Genomic DNA, 16,963 nt, shown 5'->3' with positions numbered 1-16,963 from the left:
TGCAACATGGATGAAGCTTGAAAACATTAAGCTAAATGAAAGAAGCCAGACACAAAATGTTACATATCATATTGATGTCATTTATATGAAATATCTAGGATAGGTAAATCCACAGACAGAAAGCAAATTGGGAGCTGACTGGTTCATTTTATGTTATGTGAATTTCACTTCAATTTTTAAAAAGGAAAAAGAAAAGAAGGAAATACTTAAAATATTTCCATGAATATATAGATGAACATTATTCTAACCTCAGAGTAGCCAAGAATGTCCTTTAAAAGCATGTGAATCAGGGACTTCCCTGATGGTGCAGTGGTTAAGAATCCGCCTGCCAGTGCAGGGGACACAGGTTCGATCCCTGATCCGGGAAGATCCCACATGCCGCAGAGCAACTCCGCCCATGTGCCACAACTACTGAGCCTGTGCTCTACAGCCCACGAGCCACAACTACTGAAGCCCATGAGCCTAGAGCCCATATGCTCCAAAACAAGAGAAGCCCTCACAATGCAACGAAGACCCAACACAGCCAGAACTAAATTTAAAAAAATAAAATAAATTTATTAAAAAAAAAGAATGTGAATTGTAAAAAAATAAATATTGAAAATTTTGACTGTGTTAAAATTATGACCTTTAACACCTCACCAGAGAAGATATACAGATGAAAAAGAAGCCTATGATAAGATGGTCAACAAAATTTACTAGAAAATTGCAAATCAAAATAAGCAGGGATGGGCTTCCCTGGTGGCGCAGTGGTTGAGAGTCCGCCTGCCGATGCAGGGGACACGGGTTCGTGCCCCGGTCCGGGAAGATCCCACATGCCGCAGAGCGGCTGGGCCCGTGAGCCATGGCCGCTGAGCCTGCGCGTCCGGAGCCTGTGCTCCGCAACAGGAGAGGCCACAACAGTGAGAGGCCCGCGTATCGCAAAAAAAAAAAAAAAAGCAGGGATTTCCCTGGAGGTCCAGTGGTTAAGACTCCGCGCTTCCACTGCAGGGGACATGGGTTCGATCCCTGGTCAGGAAACTAAGATCCCACATGCCCCACAGCACAGCCAAATAAATAAATAAATAAATTTTTTAAAAAGGAGATACCACTACTCACCTATAAGAACAGCTAGAATCCAAAAGCCTGACAATGCACAATGCTGGCAAGGATGTGGAGCAAAAGGACTCTGCTTCATTGCTGGCGGGAAAGCAAATGAAAAAGCCACTGTGGAAGATAGTTAGGCAGCTTCCTAACAGCTAAATGTAGTCTTGCCATGTGATCTAGCAGTCACACTCCTAGGTATTTGCCCAACTGATCTGAAAATTTATGCCCACGAAAAAACCCGCATGCCAGTGTTTACAGCAGCTTTACCCATAACCACCCAAAACTGGGAGCAACCAAGATGCCCTTCAATAGGTGAGCAAATAATAAACTGTGGTCCACTTAGTGCTAATTCCATCCAGTGGAATGTCATTTAGCACTAAAAAGGAATGAGCGATCGAGCCACGAAAAGACATGGCTGAATCTTAAAGGTACATTGCTAACTGAACGACACCAGTCTGAAGAGGCTACACACCGTGTGAGTCCAATTTTATAACATTCTGGAAAAGGCAAAGCTGTGGAGACAGTAAAGGTCAGTAAGTGCCAAAGGGCCAGGGGGAGGAGAGAGGGTTTAACAGGTGAGGTTCAGAGGATTTTAAGGCAGCGAAACTCTTCTGTGATAGTGTAATGGTGGATACATGATATTGATACTTGTTAAAACCCACAGAACTCTACTGTACAAAACGTGAACTTCAATGTATATAAACTTTAAAAAAAATCATTTAGGAGGCTCGGGGACTCTAGATGGAATGCAGAAGGTGGCAAACAATTGAACTGTATAAGGAATGCAAGAAAAACCTCACTGCAGGACGTGGGGTGTAAAGGTGCTAGTCTAAGTAACCGTGGAAATGAGTGGAGTCTGTAAGACCAATGGCAGGAGAAACTACACAGCACTGTGCTCTAGTTGACAAAGATTTTTCCTAACAGAGTACAGGTTAACAATTCTACCACCACTTTGCATGTAATTGGAATGTAACTGGAATTGGACAATTAAGTTAATGGATGATGGGCAGTGGGAGCCAGGGGTTTCACTGTCGGAGTGGACATCTACAGATAAGCACAGCACGGAGGATGGAATGGTCCATGTGGTGACGGATCAGAGCTGGAGACATCAGTAAGGTCTCCTGTTTGGCTTAGCACAGATACAGGTGTTACATACAGAAATACGTGTGGAAGTGTGTGCACACAGGTTACTGTACACACAGGTCTCCTTGCTCTGTCAGGCAAGGGGGCCTAGAGATAACAGTATCCTAGTAGCGACAGGCACTGCTGGCACCCAGAGGTTGCTTTCTTTTTTTTTTTTTTTTTTTGGCCATGCCTCGTGGCACAAGAGATCTTAATTCCCTGACCAGGGATCGAACCTGTGCCCCCTGCAGTGGAAGCTCGGAGTGCTAACCACTGGACCACCAGGGAAGTCCCCAGAGGTTGGTTTCTAATATCATCGTATAATAAAAGGTACCAGGGCTCCTTGGGAAAATGGCTGATTCCAGGTATAGCAGGAAATGTGCAGGATGAGCCTGGGGCATCTCAGCACCAGAAAGTAAGTATTCAAAAGAAAAGCCAAAATGATGGGGCGTGTCCAAGGGGCCCAGGAATCATCTGAGAGCTCCCAGTGACAAAAGCTGGGATGGTTCGAGCAACAAAATAATTAGCATAGCATCAGGTTATAACCCAAAGTATGAAATAAAATCCATGAGTCTGTACTGATATAAAGGACTGATTGGATAAATAAAGAAATGAGGAGAAAAGACAATCTTCCATGCAAAAGAACTGCAAGTGATTTAGGTCTATATTCCTTTCTCAAGGAGGGAGAGCGTGACCGCCGCCCCCCCCCCCCCTCCTTAAGTGTGAGCTGATGTAATCATCTCCTTCCAGAGAGGACAGTGTGGAAGGCTGGTGGGTAACCTGACAGGAAAGATGACACACGGCCTCAGCCAGGTGATCAAGGTCAGCACCAGCACTGACGATCCTTGTTGACAGTATGGACCTCTGATACGACATGATGAGAAGGACACTTTATCTCTGTAGTCTTCCCCCCAAAGATCCTTAACCCCAGTCTAATCATGAGAAAAACATGAGACAAACCCTAATTTGGGGACATCCTATAAAAGAGATAACCCAAACTCCTCAAAACTGTCAAAAAAAAAGAAAAGTATGAGAAACTCACAGCCAAGAGGAACTAAGGAAGCATGACAACTAAATGTAAAGTTGTGTTCTGGATGGGATCCTGGGACAGGAAAAGAACACTGGGTAAAAACTAAGGAAATCCAACTAAAGTATGGACTTTAGTTGATAATAATGTATCAATATTGGTTCATGAATTGTAACAAACATACCCCACACTAATGTAAGATATTAGCATTAGGGGAAATTGGGTATGGGGTGTACGGGAACTGTCTGTACTAAATTTGCAACTTTTCTGCAAATCTAAAACTGTTCTAAAATAACTGAAAAATTAAGAACTCTGTTCATCAAAAGACATCTTAAAGGAACTGAGAAAAGCTATAACCTGGGGAAAGATATTTGCAAAACATGGTAAAAATTAAAAAACACTAATGATGTAAATCAAAGATGAACCAAAAAATGAAGAGATAGACCATGTTCATGTATTGGAAGATTCAATATTGTAAAGATGTTAATTCTCCCCAAACTGATCTAGATTCAATGCAATTCCAATAAAAATTACAACAGAATTTTTTTCATAGAAATCAAGTAGCTGAATCTAAAATTTATGGAAAAGCTAAGGAACTAAAAGAGCCAGAGCTACTTTGAAGAACGAGAACAGTCAGAGCGCTCGCACCAGCTGCTTCAAGCCTATAAAGCTGCCGTAATCGAGGCAGTGCGGCGTCAGAGAGGACGAGCTTAGGGACAAATGGAACAGAACAGGATCCAGAAATAGACCCATGAACACAGATCACTTCCCAATACAGGCCCATATTCTAGAGCATTAAATAAATCTCAAACTCTAAAAGATGCAAAATTATGCAAAGGATGCGCTCTGATTACAATGAAATTAAAATATCTGGAGAAATATCTCCAGAAAATTTCCAAATATTTGGAAATTAAATAACACTCTTCCAGACAACCATGGTCTATCTATATAGTGGAACGGGCACAGACACCCTGGACATGCCTCAAAAACATGCTGACAGAAGCCAGAGACAAAAGAGGGGATATTGGGTGGTTCCGTTTCTCTTACATTCTAGAAAGAAACAGAATTAATCTATGAAGAAAAGAATCAGAACAGTGGCTGCCTCGAAGTGGGGGATTAAGGGTTGACTGGGAAGGAGCATGCTTCTGGGGTATCTTGATGAGGTGCGGGTTCCATGCGTGTGTGCATTCGTCAAAACTCATCAAACTTAACACTTAAGGTCTGTGCACTTCACTGTGTAAATTACACCTCAATAAAGAAATTTAGAAAAGGATATAAAGAGAACTCCTGCAAATCAATAAGTAAAAGGTGGCACCATGGAGAGAAATGGGCAAAAGACACACACACACACACACACACTCACACACACAGGCATCTCACAGAAGCAGAAACATTCACTGACACTAACCATAGCAAGAGAAGCAGCGAAAGACGATTCACAGTGAGATGCTATTTTTAGCCTCCAAATTGGCAAATATTAGGAAATCCACCAACACCATCTGTTGTAGAGGATGTAGTTCAATGGTAGGAGTGTAATCACTACAGCCACTTTGAGGAAAGAACTTGGCATTTTCTTGCAGTTGCATGTGAAGTTCAGCCCCAGCACTCCCATTCATAGGGGTGGCTGCAAGAGAAACCCTGGCGCCCCACACTCAGGAGCTGGGCACAAAGAACAAATGCACAGATCGTGAGGCAGACACGATAGAATGTTACTGCGCAGGTGTCAGAATGAACGCAGTACAGCTGCCACAAAGAGTAAGAATCTTCGCAACAAAAAAAGCAAGACCCAGAAGACAGCATGTAGCATGATACCCTTTGTTATGACGTTTGAATACGAGCAAAACTAAGCAATGTGTTATCTATAATTAAAATGCTTTAGGCAGCAGGGGAACCCCCGTGAGTGGTCCCTCTGAGAGGGAAGGAGGGGTGGCAGAGGGGAGGAACTAAGGTCACTTATTAGCCACTGTGTAGGTCTTGAGTGGAGAGCCGGTTTACAAGAGTCCCTTACCTTATTTTATACCAACGAATAAATAAATGCTCTGCATGGAGAGGAAATAAAACGATTGCTATAGGGTAGCAGCCCCTCCCCTTTGGACCTCAGGGAAGGGCCTTGAGACTGGGAGCCAGTCTCAGGCGTCACCAGGGCCAGGACACCTGGAGGGCAGGTGACAGGCCGGGCTCTATTTGTCCCACCCCTTACATCATATTCCCCCCTCACAGTCCCTCCGTGGACCCTGCAAATTGCTCTGAGTCCCGCTGGTGAGAATGCCAATTAGCATCCTCCAGAAGACAGGGCTGCGGGGGGGCAAAGCCTCTAATGAGCCCCAGAAAAGCCACCTGGGCCCTGAGGCAGCAGGACCCAATGAGATGCGGCACTTCCCCTAGACCCTCCCTGGAGACCTTCTGCGAGGGGAGGGGTGGGGTAGGTTGGCAGTGACCTTGGTCTTGAGGCAAAGGGTCTGGGGGTGCTACGAGGGCAGCACCTTCTGGGTGCCCCCAACACCTGCCACCAAGTTGCACGGCATAGACAGCAGGGCACGGGCTCCTGGAGCCCCCAGCCCTGATGTCCCATGTCCAAGCTGGCCCACCAACCCCGGTTCTGCAGCCCCTTCTCAGGCCCAGCCTCTTCCGCCGCATCGCCGACGGGTCTCACATCGCCAGGGACTGGGACACAGTCCTCAGTCCCCTCTGCACCCCCCACCAGCTCTGAGCCCTCCTGCAGCCCCTTCCCAGGGGGCTGGGCACCGGGCGCCATCAGTGGGGGTCTCCAAGCCCCTTCGAGGTGAGCCAGGAGCAGCCACCAGCTCAGCCCCGGCCCAGGGAAGGTCAATGTAGAAGGAACCGGCTGAGGGTCGCCCAAGAAGTACACTTGCTGGCGGGAATCACCCTCCCCCTCCAGCGCGCCCCCGGTCCTGCTGGACAGACCCCAACCTCGCAGAGCGGGGGAGGGGTTGAAGAGGAGCTGAGGCCCCCAGGAGCCCCTCACCCACCAGCGGGGAGCACTCCCCGGCTCCGCCCAAGCCCGCCCACCTCCCTGCCACTCGCCTATCCGTCAGACACCCAACTCCTGGGCGTCCTGGCACGAAAGTCCCAAACTGCGAGGCCCTTGAAAGGCTCTGAGTGGACCGATTCCACCATCCCCCAAAGGCCACTTTGATGCTCAGAAAACACAGGATAAAGACCTCAGGTCGGTTCACGGAGAGTCATGTGGGGACACCAAAAGTGGGGATCAACCCTCCCACCCCCTCCCCCCAAACCCCTCCCCCACACCCCTCCCCCCACACCCCCAGCCCTGCAAACCCCTGGCCCAGGTTTTGCTCACCCCTGGAGAGCCGGCTGGCCATCTGATGGAAGTGGTGTCCTTCCTGAGGCCTGAGGGGCCCTGGCCAGAGAGCAGCACAGAGCAGCAGTCCCTGAGGGCCCACGTGGAGGAGGCCAGGGAAGTGCCCAGACACACAGCCTAAGACGGCACACCAGGCAGGCAGAATGGGTCTTCTCTCCTGCTATGTGTACACATACACCTGTGTGTGAGTGTGTGTGCATGTACCTGGGGGTGTGTGCAGGAGTGCACCTGTGTGTGTGTGTGTGTGTGTGCACGGGCACACGCACTCCCATGCCTGTCCGTGTACCTGGTGCTGGGACAGGGAACAGTACGCACCTGAGAGCACCCACATGAGTGTGGAGGTAAGAGGTGTATCTGCGCGCAGCGGTGTGCAGGCACCGAGGCCCCCTTGCCAGGTGTTAGCTCAGGGCGAGGTGCGTGCTGGGCTGAGAGGGGGTCAGTGCTGCAGCGGCTTTGAGAAGGGTTACAGTGCCCCATGCAGCTCTCACGGCCCGGCCCCCTGCCCAGCACACATCACACCTGCATCTTTCTGCTGTCCAGGGTACTCAGAAGTGACCCCCCTGCCAGGGAGGGCTATGAGAAACTCCACCAACTCCACTGAGACCTTGGTGACAGATGTCATCCTGCTGGGCTTCCCTGGGCTGTGCCACCTTCAGGGGCCACTGCTCGGGTCATTCTTCACGATCTACATGGTGACTGTCCTGGAGAACCTGGCCATCGTGGTGACCATCAGAGCCAGCCAGCCACTGCACACACCCGTGTCCTACTTCTGGGCCAACCTGTCGGTGCTGGAGACCCTCTACACCTCGGTCACTGTCCCCAAGCTGCGGGCTGCCCTCCTGGCCTCGGCGAGGACCGTCTCCTTCTCAGGCTGCCTCACCAGCTGCTCCTCTTCCTCTGCCTTGGCTCCCCTGAGTGCGTCCTCCTGGCCACCATGGCCTGTGACTGGTTCCTGGCCATCTGTCGCCTGCTGCGCTAGCCGGCCATCACGGACTCGAGGCTCTGCTGAGTCTAGCCCTCAGCGCCTGGCTGGGTGGCTTCCTGGTCTCCTTTGTGTCCATGGCTCTCACCTCCGGCCTCAGGCTCTGTGGCCCCAACGTCCTCAACCACTTCTTCTGTGACATCTCACCCCTGCTGCGGCTCTGCTGCTCCGGCACCATCACCATCGAAGTGCTGGACTTCGTGGCAGCCCTGGCTGTGCTCGCGACCTTCCTGCCAGTGACCGTGGTCTCCTATGCCCACATCGTGGCCACAGTGCTGAGCATTCCAGGAGGCTCCGGCCACCACAAGGCCTTCTCCACCTGTGCTTCCCACCTGGCGCTGGGGGCCATCTTCTACACCACCACCATCTTCACGCACGCCTGGCCTCACGCCGTCAGCTCCTTCGACTTCAACAAGCTGGTGTTCAGGGTCTACTTGGTTGTGACCCCACGGCTCAACCCCAACATCTACTGCCTGCCGAACCACGACATCAGCGAGGCCCTGGCCAAACCCCACCAGGCCCCTGGTCCCTCCTAGCACCAGCTGCAGGGGGAGGAACTTCAAATCCGTCCCCCGGCATCTGCTCACAGCCACCAGCCCACACCAGGCAGGCCATGGCTCTCTCCCAGTGCAGCCAGCAAGCTCCTCTCTTCCCCCCTCACCCTGAGACGGGAGCACAGTGGGAGCTGCCGAAACTCCGAAGGCTCCAGCTGCCTCTCACAGGGAGCTTCAGCACCCGATCAGGGGACAGCTCCTCAGCCCAGGACGAGCTCAGAGCTCCCGGGAAGGTCCCCCTCCACCTTCACTCCCCCGACCACCTGTGACCTGGTCAATCTCTGGCTTTCCCCCACGCCTGGAAGCTTTCAAGATCTTCTTGTTGTGTTTGGTGTCCAGGGTATGCTTGTGTGTGTGTGTGCGTGTGTAGTTATCATGCTTGGAGTTTGTCACGCTTCTAGAATTCGAGACTTGCTTTCTCTCATCAGCCTTGGAAAGTTATCAGCCATTACCTCCTTAAACACTGCATCTGCCTTATTCTTCCTTCCTCTCCTTTTGGTTTCAGAAGTGCGTGTATGTTGGAACGCACAGCTTTGCATAACCAATACGGGCAGGCATTTAAAGGCGTTGTCACCTCCACAGAACTTGTAGTTAACCCGGTGAGGACCCACCCTCTGTGATGAACGCCCTGATGCAGGCCCCATTCCCCATCTCCCTGAGCTTGCTTCTCGCCGGCCCAGCAGCTCCTGCACACATCCTCTCGAAGGCTCTCCAGGCTCGGTGGCGTTTCCTGGGGTAACTGCGATGAGGGGAAGCACCCTGCGGTGGTCAACAGCCTGACTGTGGAACCTGACCCCATTGTCATTCCCAGGAACGTGACCATCAATGCTGGGGTCAGGACCACTGTGGGCCTCAAAGATCCTCTGAAAGTGGTATTAGCTCCGGAGAACGAAGTGGCTGGCTTTTGGGTCAAAGTCCCAGGCGTGGAGCAACTTGGTAGCTGCGCCTACGAGAACTTCCGTAATGTGCTTGAAGTGTTAACTCCCCTTGAGAATCCCTGTCCAGAACCCCTGCACACCTGTGGGCTTCCCTGTCACTGTCCCTTCAAAGAAGGCACCTACTCACTGCCCAAGTCTAACTTCTTCCTGCCTGCCCTGCAGTTGCCCAGCTGGCTCAGCAGCGGGAACTACCCGTCGGAGAACATCCTGAGCAACGGGAAGCGTCTGGGCTGTGTCAGAGTCTCCGCCTCCCTAAAGGGCAAATAAGGTGGCACTTGTCACAGCAGAATGAAGGGGTGTGAGGAAGGCATCCTCTCCCTCTGTCTTACGTTGGCCAAGGCCAGATTCTACTCTCTGTCCTTTCTACAATGATGACACTCCCCCGCTGAAAGTCATTTTATGCCACCTACAAAATCGTTAGGCGTGGGCCAGCAGCCCTAACCGAAGCGAGGATGAGCCTGGTGGTTTTTGACAGCCCAGGACGTCTACTGGGCTGGCCCCTGCATTTTCCTCCTCACCCCCGTGGCTTTCTCTCTAAGAACTCAACTCATTTTCTAAACAGTCAAGGAAGGGGGCTAATGTGTTTTGTGACCCCCTGTTCAGACTGGCCCAGTCTTGGTCTCCTGAAGTACCTTTATGACTTCTCTCATTGATTTTGTGTGTGTGTCACCGACCTAAAAGCAGAGTGAGAGTACTAAGAGTTTTCATTTTACTCCCACCCCCTCTTACAATGAAGGGTCTGAAGGAGTCGATCTCAGTCTGTTCCTCCATTAACTTCTATGATTTAGTGTTCTTTTCTAGACTTGCCCAGCTAACAGTGGGGCACAGTGTATCCTGGAGAGGCACGGCATGTGATGGGAGAGATATCTGAGAATGCTCTATGTGTTTAAGATGTCTGCGAACTCAGGTGCCTGCAGGGCAAAGCGCAAGACATCAGTGGACCACGCAGAACATCACATTGTTTCCGGGCACATCTTCCATCCTTTCCTTCGTATAACATAACCGATCCGAGGCAGCTGCTGCCCAGTCTCGAGCTGGGGGTATAATCAGGGATGAGGGGACTGGGGTGAGTTGGAAAGGGCACATCCGGTCCGTAGGGACAGCTGCTGTCTAGCTCTAGCCAGTAAGCACCACAGGAGAATGCAGGCTTTGTCAGCTCTGCCTGGTCGTTGGCTCCCCAGCTGCGGGGGGTGGTAAGCAGTCGAACTGCAGAGCCTGTGGCTTCTCCAGTGCATGGCTGTCTCCTGGTCTCAGGCCGGACTTTACTCTGATCGACAGAAATGGTGAGAGTAGGAAGCTTTTCTTGTTCATATTTTTTAAGGGAACACATTTAAAGGCTCTCCACTAAGTATGATGTCTGCTGAGGGTTTTTTTGAAATACAGCCTTAATCGAGTTAAAAAATTCATTTCAACGACTAGTTTTCTTGGCATTTTTCCCCACCAATGAGTGTTGATGGAAATCAAACGCTTGACAATGGCGATCGTATGGCAATATGCAAATGCACCAAATCAACATGTTGGACACCTTACATTTACAACATGTTACATGTCATGTGTATTTCAATTTAAAAAATAACATTTAAAAATTAAGAAATGGCTCTCTTCTGCTCAGGCCCATGGCATGTCTTCATCCTGCCAGGAAGCTCCGTAGCCACTGACAAGACCAGAAGTGGCCTGATAAACGGTACAAGAAAGCAGAGCCCAGAGGGCCAGCCCTTACGGAGGCGCTTCTCACGCAAAGGGAGCTGTGCTCAGAACAGTAGGGGTTGGAGCCAAACAGCCAAATCCTGCCGTAGGGAAGTGTGTCAGGCTTCAGTTAATGAGGGATGGCCCCCAAGTCCCAGCCTTTGCACCCAGTGATGGTTGTTTGAACTTTACGGAGGAAAATGATGAAGTTCTGGTTGCTGGATTTGGTCGCAAAGGTCATGCTGTTGGTGACATTCCTGGAGTCGTCTTGTAGGTTGTCAAAGTAGCCAATGTCTCTCTTTTGGCCTTAACGCAAAGGTTAGAAGAAAGGACCAATATCGTAAGTTTTGATGGTGACGGCACGATAGTAATACATTTTCACATGCAAAAAACGCCCCAAAAAACAAACAAACAAAAATTAAGAAATGAAATGCTTTGTATTCTCCTTCTGAGAAAATCATGAGCGTTCTTCTCCCTTGGTGCAGCAGTGAGTGAAGCACGTCCGCATACTTGACGATGTTGAAAGCACCTGGACCTGAGTGGTGCGACCTGCTTCCGATGTACTCTTGGGCTCAGTGGCTAACATTTTATTTAGATTTTTCATGTTGATATTTAAACATAAAATAGTCTAAATTTTTTTCTGTGCTTCCCTTACATATTTTAAGAGAAAAGGTTTAGGGTCTCGAAAAGGGTTAATAAGCCTCAGCCCGTGGCTCCTCCTACGTGGTGCCCCTGGTTCTTCTCTCTCCTCCGAACAACTATCTGTCAGACTCAGAGCCCAAAACCGTGCCCTTCCTCTCATATTTGCTATCGTTTGCTGCTCATGCAGAGAAATTCCTTACCTTTATAATTCAATTCTCCTGGTTGTTTCTCAGAGGTTCGTTCTTAGCCGCGACCTTTGTCACAGCATCCTGTTCTTATATAAATAGTATCCCCCCAGCTTTTCTGAGCCTATGAGTTGGAATATTTTTTGTTTGTTTCTTAGGTTTTCTTCTAATTCCTCAAACTTCTTGAGCCTTTTTTTTCCACCCCATTTCTTTACCTTGGCCTTTCTCTGTTGTGTTGCAGACTTTCTGTCTTTGGATGCCTGATAAACGCTGTTTGCTGTTCACACTTTAAAGCAAAGCAGTGGGAAGGCTACCTGGAAGCTCCCTGTGCTCGGCAGGACCCTTGAGAATGAGGGGGCAGGGACGGGCCATCGGGCTGGGGACCCTCTAAGTGCAGGTGACGGAAAGCACTCATCCAGAGAAGGTCCACGGCGTCAGCTGTGGCGCTGCCTGACCCGGGAGGTCGAGGGGGCACAGGGCCCGACTCACTTGCCCTCGGGCTCCATGTGAAGGCTCCACGAGGGTGACAGGTCCTCGCATGCAACGGCTCCAGGCACAGCCTCCCGCGGAAGGAGAGCGGCCTCTCTCAGCAGCTCAGACCATGGCCAGGGGCCTTACACTGGGAAGCAGGTCCACGTGGCCAGGAAGAGCCACAGGGCATGCCACATCCCCTCACAAGACCAGGGGAGGGGGCAGTCACAGTCAGACCCCCATGGGCCGAACATAAGAGAGGGCTGGCTCCCCAGGGCACACACAAGGATGCTTTGACCGGAACAGGGAAAGGACGCTGAGAGGCCAAAGTGGCAGCTGTCCCCAGCAGGCCCCACACCGCGCCGGGGCTTCCAGGTGCTTCCTGATACCGTCAGAGAAACGCCCTTGTTTCCTTGGGGTGAGCAACACGCTGGGGGCCGTTCTGTGCGTGGGACCGGGGGTGGGGGGGCTCAACCAGAGAATGCAAACCTTGGACGAACCCCCATTTCTGTCCCCACCCCTCCTGCCATCCATCACCACAGCAGCCCAGTCCCTGAGGCTGGGCGGGAGGCTCTCTACTTGGCCGCTGCCCCTCTGGCCCAGGTGGCATTTGAAACCCACAGGCCCTGAGATTGCCCAGGAGAACGTGTGGAGCAGCGGTGCTGAGCCTCCAGGGACCACGAGGGTCTGATGGAAGCTGAGAGATCGAATCACATAACAACCCTCTGAAGTTCAGGAGGTCCCTGTGCCCACCTCCGACACCATCAAGAGAGCCTGGTGTCCCCAGGTGGAGTGGCTGGGGTGAAGGCCTAGAGTCAGTGGGTGGAGGGGAAGAGATTCCAGAGGACAAACCAACCTTGGGAAGCAAGACAGCACCATTTCAGACGTGGCCCCAGAGTCCAATCCGGCCGGGACCGGGGAGGCCCGCTGGCTGGAGCAGTCGGGTTACCGGTGGCGGGGCTACCTGAGGACCCCCGGAGGAGCCTGAACAGTGGGCACTAAAGGGCGGGAGGAGGGGGGCCCACGAGGGGGTGCTGCTCTGGGACTCGGACACCATGGGGCCCTGGAGAGCCGTCCTCCCCTCTCTGTGCACCGCGGTCAGGAGCTCAGGGTCCGACGTCGCATTCTGTGGTCCCTGTGTCTGGGACACACCCACCCCGGGAAGGATGGAAATGAGGAACGGGAGAGGGTGGGGTGGGAGAGGTTAGGGTTTGGGGCGGGTGGAGTGGGATGGACTGTGGGAAGGTGGCGGTGTGCGCACCGGGTGCTGAAGACAGCGGGGGAGAGGGTCCTGTCGAGAGACAGGACCCGGGGGGGGGGGGGGGGGGGGGGGCCCGCTAGGACGGGGTGCTGCGCCTCGGAGCGCCTGCCTTTATCTCCTCCCTTCCGTCTCCCGGGGGATGCGCCTCCGCGTCTGCCCACCCCCAAGCCTAGGGCGGATGCCTCACGCAAAAGCCAGGCTCCGCGGTCGGCGCTTTGGCGGTCGGCGCTCGGCGCTCCGTGCAGTCTCCGCCGCAGCTCCGTCCTTCCCGCTCGGCAGCGGTCCCTGGAGCGGCCGCCGCGGTTCCGAGCGAGGCCCGTGGCTGGTAAGGCCGGGCGGCGGAATGTGGGCGCGCACCGGGAGGCTGGGGCTGGCGCCCGCCGGGCTAGAAATGAAGACGCAGCGAGGGGCCGACAGGGCCCGGGCGGAGGGTGGAGCCTCCGGCAGGTGGTCGCATCCCGGTCCCCCGGCCCAGCAGCTGAGCCAGGCGGTGGGGGCGGGGGGGGGGGGAGCGCGAGGCAGAAGCGGGCGGGAGGCGACCCTAAGCTGGGCCCGGGCCTGCGGCGGCGGGGCGGGGTCCGCACAGGGTGACGAGCCCGCGAGGCCCGAACCGGCTCTGGCCCCGCGCAGCCCCGGAAGGGGTGGGAGGGCCGGGTCGAGTCTCACCGTTGGTCCCTTCTCCAGACCCCGATCTGGTTCCTTGGGGACCCTCGGTCCCTGAGACCCCAGGGTGGCCTCTGGTCCTGCCGAGCCCTGGAGACCGGAGTCGGTCCTTCCAGAGCAGCCCAGAATACGGGGCCCCCTCCCCAGGCCTGAGCGCCCCCCGTCCACGGGAGGGTGCTCACCACCGCCCATTCTTTGCCCCTACTCCACCACCACCCCCCCAAGCACAGAATAACCCGCAGGTGCTGAACCCTCTCACCCCCTGCCGCCCCTTCCCAGTTACTGAACAAGAGCCCACGCCCTCCCCAAGCCTGAGTCCCTAATCCTCAGGCATTACAACCTCCTCCTCTTAGCCCACGCCAGCCTGGTCCGGTAGTGCTCCAAGGTGCTGGGGCCCCATGTACCACCAAATGCTGAGCCCCTGTCCCCAGGCCCCGGGCGCCCTGGGCCTCGCAGAAGCTGAGGTCCCTTCCTCCATCCTCCCGCAGGTTTTGCTCCACGAAGATGAACTGGACTGCCGCCGCGTGCTGGGCTCTGCTGCTAGCGGCCACCTTCCTCTGCGACAGCGGCGCGGCCAAGGGCGGCCGTGGCGGGGCTCGCGGCAGCGCCCGGGGCGGGCTGCGCGGGGGCGCGCGCGGGGCCTCGAGGGTGCGCGTGAGGCCTGCGCCCCGCTACGCCGGCTCCTCGCTGCGCGTGGCCGCGGGAGCGGCGGCGGGGGCAGCGGCGGGGGCAGCCGCGGGCCTGGCGGCGGGCTCGAGCTGGAGGAGGGCCGCGGGGCCCGGGGAGCATGGCCCAGACGACGACGAGGACGGCGCACCCGGCGGCAACGGAACGAACCGAAGCGTCTACAGCTACCGGGCGTGGACTTCGGGCGCGGGGCCCATGGGCGACCCTCACCTCTGCCTGCTGCTGGGCGGTGCCCTGGGCGCCCTGGGGCTGCTGCGGACCTAGGCCGGGCTGGGCTCGGGGGCCAGATCTGCCCCCAGCCCGCGCCTGCCCCGCGAGCCACCACAGAGGCTGCCCAGCACTGAGCGCCCCTTGCCTCCACTGCCCAAGGCCTCTGAGCCCAGAGGAGCTGCGTGGCCAACTCCCGACAGTCCAGCAGCCTCTCCTCCTATGACCCAGAGGCACCTCCTGTTCCCCCTCCTGCCCGATCCCCTCCCCAGCCTCCGCACCTCCCACCCTACCAGGGGACCAGTGGCCCCTCAGCTCCAGGATGCCCTGCCTGCCACTTGGAGGTTAGGGTACCCCCCCAGCCAGAAAGGCAGGTGTCCTGAGGTTCCTGCACCATCCTGGCCAGCTGCCCCACTCTACAAGCTGTTCAGGCCACTCTAGCTCCCCTGACCCCACCTGGACACTTGAGAGGTGTGGACGGTGCTGACCACCAGGCAGAGAGGTGGGCCCTCAGGCTGGGCTGGTTCGGCCACACCCTGAGGACGTGGTGGCATCCCCCCCAGAAACAGCCCCAGTGGGCCAAAGGACTTGAGGATTTGGGGGAGAGGAGAGGTTTCCCTCGCAGGCTGTAGTGTGCTGCCTTCCAGAAAGGAAGGGGGCCACATCTGTGGATTAGTGAGCCCAGACGTGGCCCCGTGGTTCTCCAGACGGCTCCCAGGATACCCTCGCCCACAGGAACTGCCCACGCCTTGCCCCTGCCCTTGGGCCCAGGGCCCGTGCCCGTGTCCCCCCACGGGCAGACGCTTTGTGAGACCCGTCGCCAGGGGCTCCCTTAAAGCCACTTTGCTCTGACTTGAAACAGCTCTTCTTGGACCTATTTTGGAAGAAAAAGAAAATCTGTTTAAACTTCAAGAGTTTTCCATTTGCTCTGAGCTCCAGGTCCACGTTCCAGGATAAGAGCCCCGCCTGTACTCGGGGACGGCAGCTGTGGCAGGCAGCCCCTCGGAAGCTGAGGGCGAGGTGGACCGGAGGGGCCGGGGCTCCAGTCAGACCCACGGCCGGCATGGCCACAAGGCAGGGCCCAGTGCCCAGCAAGTGCCACCAGATGTGAGGGCACCTGTCCAGCAGAAGAAAGCCCAGAAGCTGAGCTTCCTCCACACCCCGAGGGCTGTCAGAGCGAGGCCAGAGCGGCCTCTGAAGAAACCACAGGGCGCGTCCTGACAAGGGTTTGCGGCTGGCACTCAACACCTGCGCGGAAGGCCAGCCCTTCACCTCTCAGGTGCCTTTCCCTCAAGCCGCCAGCCTGGTCCACGGGCCATGAGCTCAGCCTGGGGCCCCAGCTCTTTCACATGTCCTGTGGCTTGAATAGCCTCTTGTCCCTCAGAAGGACGGCTCCGGGGTCTGGCTTCCGGCTCAGGCTCTCCTGTGCTCAGCAGGAGCCTCCCCGGCAGGGCTGCCTCCAGAATCTGCCCTCGCCTGCCCCTGGGCTGCAGGGCCTTTGGACTCAGCTGATGGACGCCAGTGCCAAGACCAGCATCTCCCAGGAGCCGTGCCACCTCTGCTCTCCCACAGCTGGCACTCGGCTCTGGTTACACTGAAGGTCTCCAGATTATCCGCGGGACCTGGACCAAGCACTTTCCTCCGAAGACCCAGGCGCTCCGCTGCAGGACGCAGCTCCCTGCAGCCTCCTGTGTCCACACTGCCAGCATTCTTGGGTGCGGCGCCCAGATGCGCTCTGTCCTCCCGAACCAAGCTCGACGCTCCCAAAGACCAACAGGTCGTGGCCAAGCCCTGGCTGGGGCCTCAGAGGCAGCGTGACCGTTTTAAAATCTTGAACAGGGGGACCCATCAGGGCGGCCCCTCGGTTGACTGTTCTCCCTGATGGGCCCGGCCAGGCTGTGCTCAGCCTCAGAGACCCACCCGGACCTGGACTGTGGCTGGCCCAGACCTTCACGTGCCTCTGCAGCGTGAGCCGCCAGCACACTCGTCAAGCTTTTCCGCACACCAGCCCGACTCCAGCGGCATCTGGCGTCTGGCACAGCTGCGAGTCTCTGAATGCTTCCCACTCCTATGGGTCAGGGTTCCGGCAGGAGGCCGGTGGGTGTCTCAGGA

General features: G+C 55.1%; 2 protein-coding genes and 1 pseudogene across 2 annotated transcripts; all 3 read left to right on the top strand.

Annotated features, from left to right (window-relative positions):
* The first annotated feature begins 7,150 nt into the window (after positions 1–7,150).
* LOC113623105 (olfactory receptor 6-like) lies at positions 7,151–8,093 on the top strand. Its single transcript, XM_027111785.1, is given in 3 exon segments — positions 7,151–7,451; positions 7,454–7,579; positions 7,582–8,093. Coding segments are annotated over 3 exon segments (939 nt in total).
* Positions 8,094–8,730: 637 nt separating this feature from the next.
* LOC113623685 (ganglioside GM2 activator-like) lies at positions 8,731–9,316 on the top strand (annotated as a pseudogene).
* Positions 9,317–13,389: 4,073 nt separating this feature from the next.
* Positions 13,390–15,021, top strand: SPRN (shadow of prion protein). The gene is made up of 2 exons (XM_027113064.1): positions 13,390–13,619; positions 14,446–15,021. The coding sequence occupies exon 2, from the start codon at positions 14,462–14,464 to the stop codon at positions 14,906–14,908; it is 447 nt and encodes a 148-aa protein (XP_026968865.1). The 5' UTR covers positions 13,390–13,619; positions 14,446–14,461; the 3' UTR covers positions 14,909–15,021.
* Positions 15,022–16,963: the final 1,942 nt, after the last annotated feature.

The sequence above is a fragment of the Aethalodelphis obliquidens genome, unplaced genomic scaffold (genome assembly GCF_003676395.1).
Source record: "Aethalodelphis obliquidens isolate GAN/ISIS:26980383/991018 unplaced genomic scaffold, ASM367639v1 scaffold11, whole genome shotgun sequence".
NCBI lineage: Eukaryota > Metazoa > Chordata > Mammalia > Artiodactyla > Delphinidae > Aethalodelphis > Aethalodelphis obliquidens.
This window is presented reverse-complemented; position numbering and strand designations above follow the sequence as displayed.